The sequence below is a fragment of the Nerophis ophidion genome, linkage group LG16 (genome assembly GCF_033978795.1).
Source record: "Nerophis ophidion isolate RoL-2023_Sa linkage group LG16, RoL_Noph_v1.0, whole genome shotgun sequence".
Lineage (NCBI taxonomy): Eukaryota > Metazoa > Chordata > Actinopteri > Syngnathiformes > Syngnathidae > Nerophis > Nerophis ophidion.
In genome coordinates this window covers 14,810,130-14,818,102 of record NC_084626.1, presented here as the reverse complement: position 1 = coordinate 14,818,102, position 7,973 = coordinate 14,810,130, and the positions used below count along the sequence as shown (strand labels likewise).

Genomic DNA, 7,973 nt, shown 5'->3' with positions numbered 1-7,973 from the left:
AAAGAACAACTGCTAAGATGTAAAATAGTCACATTTATATTGTTGTGCTCACCTTTTTCCTCACCCACTTTATTCTGATTGAATGCCCCGAGTATAAGAACAGATACAACTACCAGTTATACATTCACAATAATAAAGAGAAAAACAACACATTTTTCAGTTTGTAGATTTAGAAAAGCCAAAGCAAAATAAACTCCCCCCAAAAATCACACAGAATATTGTTTCAGTTCAGTTAACAAACAACAGCACACTGGCCAGGAGTTGAACCTAGAATCTTCTAGTCCATAGTTAGACACATAATCCATTGCATCACTATCCCTACAGAAAGAAACATCTTACTGTAGGACAGGTTGTGTTTCGTAAATATCTTACGCCAAAACAACACACAGTTTACATCCTCAGGATGTAAGACATTATTTGGATTCTTATTTGAACCACATCACACAGAAATGTAATGTATGAATGAGTGAGAATGAGGGAGGGACAGTTTTTGGGTTGGTGCACTAATTGTAAGTGTATCTTGTGTTGTTTGTATTGATTTAATTTTAAAAAAAAAAGCGTAACGGGTGATCCTTCGAGCCGGATTTGAACCAGCGACCTAAGGATTTCAGCATGAGCAACTACAGTCCTCCGCTCTACCAACTGAGCTATCGAAGGTTAGGATCAAACAATACTAATTCTGATTTTTGAGTCACATTATTATCAAGCAATTAATCAATCAAAGTTGACTTCTATAGCCCTAAATCACAAGTGTCTCAAAGGGCTGCACAAGCCACAACGACATCCTCGGCTCAGATCCCACATCAGGGCAAGAAAAAACTCAACCCAATGGGATGACAATGAGAAACCTTGTAGAGCAGTGGTCCCCAACCACCGGGCCGCGGCCACAGAATAAATTTTTATTTATTTATTTTTTAATCACAGTCAGATTTTTACTGCATGCCACTGGTAAGCGCACGGGTGAGAAGAGGTTTTAAAATGATTAGCTCCTGCTTACTTTTACCGCATGCCTTGATTAAGCGCAGGAGTGAGAAGAGGTTTTAAATTAATTAGCGCCCCGGCGCCTATTCAAGGAACTACGGTATATTATCACACAACTCTTATGCTTAAAGGCTGTTGCTATGGTTATTATCAAGTGTGCTGAAATTATTTTTTCTTTGTCTGTGCAAAGCTGGCAATCCACAAGATTGCAAGCAAGTCTCTTATCAGTGTTTGTTTCCAGAACCGGCCTGCTGACTGCCAAGACCGAACATCGAGTACCGTGACGTAGACAGAACAGAGACAAGGTGATATCACGAGTGTCAGCACATTTGCATTTATGTATAATTATATATTGTGTCTAGCTGGAGCTGTGAAGATGACCCCCTTCCCTCAGCGACAGCCTCGGTGATGTAACCAGGGACCTCCCAAATAAATAGAGGCAGCACGTGGGCTGGACTTTTAGAACGTAGTTTGGATCTGTAACTAGAGTACAGCCCAAAACACATCTCTCCTCCATCCATCCATTTTCTACCGCTTATTCCCTTTTGGGGTCACGGGGGGCGCTGGCGCCTATCTCAGCTACAATCGGGCGGAAGGCGGGGTACACCCTGGACAAGTCGCCACCTCATCGCAGGGCCAACACAGATAGACAGACAACATTCACGCTCACATTCACACACTAGGGCCAATTTAGTGTTGCCAATCAACCTATCCCCAGGTGCATATCTTTGGAAGTGGGAGGAAGCCGGAGTACCCGGAGGGAACCCACGCATTCACGGGGAGAACATGCAAACTCCACACAGAAAGATCCCGAGCCTGGATTTGAACCCAGGACTGCAGGACCTTCGTATTGTGAGGCAGACGCACTAACCCCTCTGCCACCGTGAAGCCCACACATCTCTCCTCAATTGAGCAAAATGTAACTCTGTCTGTGCATGATTTCTTCCTTCTCGTCTGTTTAATAGACGCATCAGTGTTTGAACCTGACACCACTATAATCTTTCTACTCTTTTCTACTCTTTTAGCACTCGACTTACCTTCATGACCTTCTCTCCCCTCTAGTCCTATCCATGTCCATACCTTCCTCATACATCAGCTCACTGTCCCCTTCCATCTCCTTTTAAGCAGCTACCAGAAATCCATAGCTGGATAATGGAGAGGTTTTGTGAAAAAATAATAATACAAAATAATTGCCTGAAACCAAAAATAAAAATGAACTAAATCTCCTCTGTTCTGTACATCATTGTCCAAGTGACATTATATTGTCATCTTCCTCTTTATGCCATTTCCTCAAGGTGACAGAAAAACATGATACAACCTGCCTATCATGTGATTCTACCATGTTGGCAAAATACAAACACACAATATATTGACATATATAACACATAAAACATGGAATTAGAAGTGAACAGTACCCATCCCTACCAGCAAGTGTTGTTGTACTGGAAACTAATTTACAAACACAACTTCATCACACACAATACTCCACTATGGAATTGTTCTTATATTAAAATGAGAAACAAATCCATCTTTGAACAGCAATGGTTTGAAAAAGGCATTTGGTCGCTGATGCACTTATTGACTGATAAAACTATTTTAATATTTCAAGATTTAATTAAGTATGACCTGCAAATAAGAAATATTACAAAATTTAAATAGGCTTTTATTTGAAATATTCTAGTTACTGCATCTTTTTTAATTGTTTTCTATTTCTTCTTCTTCTTATTTTCTCTGAAACAAAAAAATACTTAAAAGTTTCCATTCTTTCTGAGATAAAAGAGTTAATCTAAATTTAAAAAAAGCATGGAATTGAGCACTTAAAATTATATTATAGATGTTATTTTGCAATTGAAGACAACACTTGTTCGATCTGTGACTGAGAAACACAATAAACAGTTTATTTTAAGAATGTACGCAAAGTAAATCTCTGTGGGATGATGTACAATATTGGCTTTTGTCTGACACTCCAAACTTTGACTGATATTGATGTTGTTTTGGGGATGTTGAAAAAAGAAAAAAATACATAAAAAAATGTTTAGAACACAATACTGGATTTATTTGATGTATCCACAAATGTAAGTTTGTAAAAACAAAATCCTTTCACAAAAACAAAAAAAAAAAATCTGCAATTTTCTCTCACTTGTATATTGCATAAAGGTCTGGGGACATACATATAAAACAATCACAACACAATCATTATAATACAGATTAATAACGATAATGAATAAAATAGATTATAGAGACCCAACAAATGAATCATAAAGTTGTTAGAAAGTCAAAATGAAAGTCTGGACAGTTTATTTCAAATCCTGCAGTTTCATTTGCTGCTGCTGTTCTCACCAGCACACTTGTGTTTCTTACACTGGTACTTAGAAGACAATCTTTCACCACACACACTGCAACTCAACACTTTCTCTCCTGGGTGTCTTCTCATGTGTGCTAAAAGGTTTGATCGGTCACAAAAGCTTCTGTTGCAGATTGAACAAGAATGTGATTTTTCACCAGTGTGTGTTCTCATGTGTACTTTCAAATATTGATTTTGTGTAAAACCTTTACCACAGGTTGAACAGGGAAAAGGTTTTTCGCCAGTGTGTGTTCTCATGTGTACTTTCACATTGTGACTTCGAACAAAACGTTTACCACAGACTGAACAGATAAAAGGTTTTTCTCCAGTGTATGTTCTCACGTGTCTTTTCAGACGACAATGGTATTTAAAAGTTTTGTGAGAGAGAGAAGATGTGAAGTGAGTGTTGTCAGTGTGACATGTCTTATCATCTTTAGAGTCTTCATCATCAGTGTCAGGAGAGTGTGACGTTGTGTCCTCACTATCTGATAGTGGAGCTAAGAGCTTGTCTGCTTGTGATCCTCCACAGTGGTCTCCATCAGCTTCTGTTGTCATGTGTTGTGTTGAGCTGCTGCTTGGAGGCTCCCCCCCTCCCCTCTCCTCACTTTCACCTTTCACCTCATCATCGTCACTCTTCACAGGGACACCAGTCACTGGGAACTCCTCCAGTCCTTCAAGATGATCTCCCTCTTGAGTGATGCTGTGTTCCTCCTCTTCCTCTTTAATGTGGGGCGTCAGTGAGTCTTCCTCTTCCTTTTTACAGGGAAGGGTCTGTGTCAAAGAGGAAAAGGAGACGCCAGAGGGTCCGTGGCGCCTGGTCTTCCTCTTTGAAGGATCCTCCTTCACCATCCTGAAGCTACTCTCCTTTTTTTCAGGCAGACGTTGTTCTCCACAGACGTCTGCAGGACACACAATGACAAACATGCTTGAGAAATGTCCATATTTGCTCAGTCACATGAGGCATTCAGTAAGTTTACATGTACTTAAAATAACAAGTGATTATATTAATTGGCCTGAAAACAAACACATTGCTCTTTACAACATTATTCACAGGAATAGAAGACCACTTTTTACGAGGGATGGGCAATATGGCCTAAAATCTAAATTGTGATAAATTCCCTTTAACCTGAATGCAGCTGGGATAGGCTCCAGCGCCCCCTGTGATGTCAATGTCAGTTACTGATGCATAAACTTGGAGAAAAGATGAGGTTGTTTACAGTGTAAATCTGTATTCTGTATTGTTGTCTCAGCTATGATGGAAAGTTTGATCTCCGGGAATTTTAAACAAGGAATCATCGTGTGTTTGTGTGGCTAAAGGCTAAAGCTTCCCAACTCCATCTTTCTACTTTGACTTCTGAAATATTAATTGAACAAATTGCAAAAGATTCAGCAACACAGATCTCCAAAATACTGTGTAATTATGCCATGAAAGCAGACGACTTTTAGCTGTGTGTGTGTGTGCAGCGCTCATACTTCCTATAAACCCGTGACGTCTTGCGTACACGTCATCATTACACAACGTTTTTAAGACGAAACTCCCGGGAAATTTTAAATTGCAATTTAGTAAACTAAAAAGGCCGTATTGGCATGTGTTGCAATGTTAATATTTCATCATTGATATATAAACTATCAGACTGTGTGGTGGGTAGTAGTGGCTTTCAGTAGGCCTTTAGGAACCAGTACTAAAAAAAAAAAAAATGGTACTTGGTATACAGCTCTTATCTTCATCACTAAACCCTTGAAATATGCTGACATATGTGCTGCTAAAGGTAAATAAACAGTAGCCATATTGAATGATTGCCTTCATCTGACCACGTGAGGTAAGGAGGACGGCCTCTAGGTCACATGGTTACACCCCAGCAATTACACTGTTGATGATTGATGAGCATTCATTTTTAAATGGTGGTGTTAAAAAGCAAATATATCTTCATCTTTAGTGATAAATGTGTCCCCCGGATGAACATGTGTCACAAACATTGTATTAGATGATATGTGGATGTTGTGCTTACTTGGACTGTGATGAAGCTGTGAGGACTCAGGTGGTTTGTCTTCATGCTCTTCAGTCTTCACAGAGACAACAGTCAGTGGAAACTTGCTGACATCAGCCTCCTCCTGCCCTACAGGACACTCTCCCTCCTGACTGATCCACACTTCCTCCTCTTCCTCTTTAATGTGGGGGGGCTGTGGATCCTCCTGCTGCTGAAGGGGACGTTCTTCTTGACGAGCGTTCATCTGTTGGACGTCCGCAAGACAACACAAACAAACTTCAGCTCAGATGTGTCAAATGTTGTTTAGTCTATCAAATATAATATTTCCCAAGTGGACTGACACCACTTTGTGATGATGTTCTTCTACACATGGAATAATCATCAGTTATTGATTATTATGAATTGTGTCATTGATCCTATTTTCTGCATTTACATTAATTATTGATAAAAAGTAACAACTTATAGAAAACCTCCTGCTGGGATTTTAATACCGTCATGACTGCATGAAGTCAGTCTGCACGTATAAAAGTTTCATTGTGCTGCAGCATCAAGTGACGCCAACTGGCTCCTCCCACTACCAACCTACCAGCCAACCTTGACGTGCACCTCCAAAATAGTCCCACCTCACGTCAACGGTGACCAGGACTACAGAGCTGTGGTCGGTTGGCTTTACTTTTACGCACAATATCCTCTCCTTGTTCTCCATTACCTACCTGCTTGGCACTCAGCATCAAGGGTTGGAATTGGGGGTTAAATCACCAAAAATGATTCCCGGGCGCAGCACTGCTGCTGCCCACTGCTCCCCTCACCTCCCAGGGGGTGATCAAGGGGATTGGTCAAATGCAGAGGACACATTTCACCACACCTAGTGTGTGTGTGAAAATCATTGCTACTTTAACTTTCTTCTGCGAAAGCAACATTTTTAACCCAACAGAAAACAGCGAAGCACTTGGAACAAGTGCCAGCGAGTATATATATACATATATACATATATGTATATATATATATATATATATATATATATATATATATATATATATATATATATATATATATATATATATATATATATACAAATTCATAAATGTAAACAATTATTTAAAATATTTGGGTACCTCATGTTCTGACTACATACAAAATATTGATGCAAATTTTTTTAAATTTTATTTTAATATTCTTCTCTTTTCTCCTACCCCCACCCCCCCCAACCCCATCTTTTTTGTAAGGGGCGCTGGAAGCCGGCAGACCCGTCAGCGATCCTGTTCTGTCTCCCTATAATGTTTGTCTGATCTTGAATGGGATTCTGCTGAAAATTGTAATTTTCCTGAAGGAACTCTCCTGACGGAATAAATAAAGTACTATCTAATCTAATCTAAATTCATTTTGTGTGCAGTATATTAAAGCTATTTTTAATATTTAACATTTATTTAATTAAATATTTATTTTAGTCCGACTGAATAAGCATTAATCACTTACAATTGTGCAAATAGTGTTTTCGTAATAACAAACATCATCCATCCATCCATTTTCTACCGCTTATTCCCTTTCGGGCAGTTGATTTAATTTCCATGATATGTCCACCCAATGGAGCTGATAGGCTCCAACACCCCCTGTCCCCCCTCGCAACCCCAAATAGGGACAAGCGGTAGAAAAATGGATGGATGGATGTTATCAAGGTAATAGAAGTGCGTGCAAACATCATTTGTATTTATTGCTAATACAGTTGACACCAACATAAAGCAGACCACTGCAATAATACATTATATTACACTGTCATTACAATAACAATAATATTTTTTTTCATCCTGTAAAGCATCTTTGAGTACACTGAAAAGCGCTATACCAAATAAAATGTATTATTATTATTATTATACCATGTGACTTATTCCAGACTTAAATTACAAGACGTTCGTTTCTTTCTAGTAACAAATATGCAATGATGTTAAGCGTGACTGTAATATACAACAAAAAACAGTTAAAGTATTAAATAAGTCAATATAATTCTCATAGAGAACATATAAAATACACTCCTCAAAAAAAAAACGCTCGCATTTGCTACAAAGGCCTGCTAGCGGGCTAACGCTAGCACGTTAGCTTCGAACAACATGTTAGGTAAATAAGATAAATAATATGAAAATATATCATGTATATTACCTCATAAGCCGCGTGTACAAGAGAGGAGTGGAATATATTCTTCCTATTGTTACACCAGCAACTCTTTTTTGTCTTCTGTGGCCGGGCGAAGGAAGTGTGCACCACTCACTATTGTCCCAGTGAAACACGTGTTTGAAGGAAGTGTGCACCACTCACTATTGTCCCAGTGAAACACGTGTTTGAAGGAAGTGTGCACCACTCACTAGTGTCCCAGTGAAACACGTGTTTGAAGGAAGTGTGCACCACTCACTATTGTCCCAGTGAAACACGTGTTTGAAGGAAGTGTGCACCACTCACTATTGTCCCAGTGAAACACGTGTTTGAAGGAAGTGTGCACCACTCACTATTGTCCCAGTGAAACACGTGTTTGAAGGAAGTGTGCACCACTCACTATTGTCCCAGTGAAACACGTGTTTGAAGGAAGTGTGCACCACTCACTATTGTCCCAGTGAAACACGTGTTTGAAGGAAGTGTGCACCACTCACTATTGTCCCAGTGAAACACGT

The 7,973-nt window shown here is 39.3% G+C and overlaps 1 protein-coding gene and 1 non-coding gene across 2 annotated transcripts; both read right to left on the bottom strand.

Moving 5' to 3' along the window:
- Positions 1–570: 570 nt before the first annotated feature.
- trnay-gua (transfer RNA tyrosine (anticodon GUA)) lies at positions 571–657 on the bottom strand. The gene is given in 2 exon segments: positions 571–606; positions 621–657. It is a non-coding gene; the product is annotated as a tRNA-Tyr (tRNA).
- Positions 658–2,762: 2,105 nt separating this feature from the next.
- On the bottom strand, positions 2,763–7,617 carry LOC133535718 (zinc finger protein 3 homolog). Its single transcript, XM_061875655.1, has 4 exons — positions 7,468–7,617; positions 5,335–5,557; positions 3,622–4,224; positions 2,763–2,767 (listed from the first exon to the last, which is right to left on the bottom strand). Exons 2-4 carry the CDS (start codon positions 5,555–5,557, stop codon positions 2,763–2,765), a joined length of 831 nt encoding a protein of 276 aa, XP_061731639.1. The 5' UTR covers positions 7,468–7,617.
- Positions 7,618–7,973: the final 356 nt, after the last annotated feature.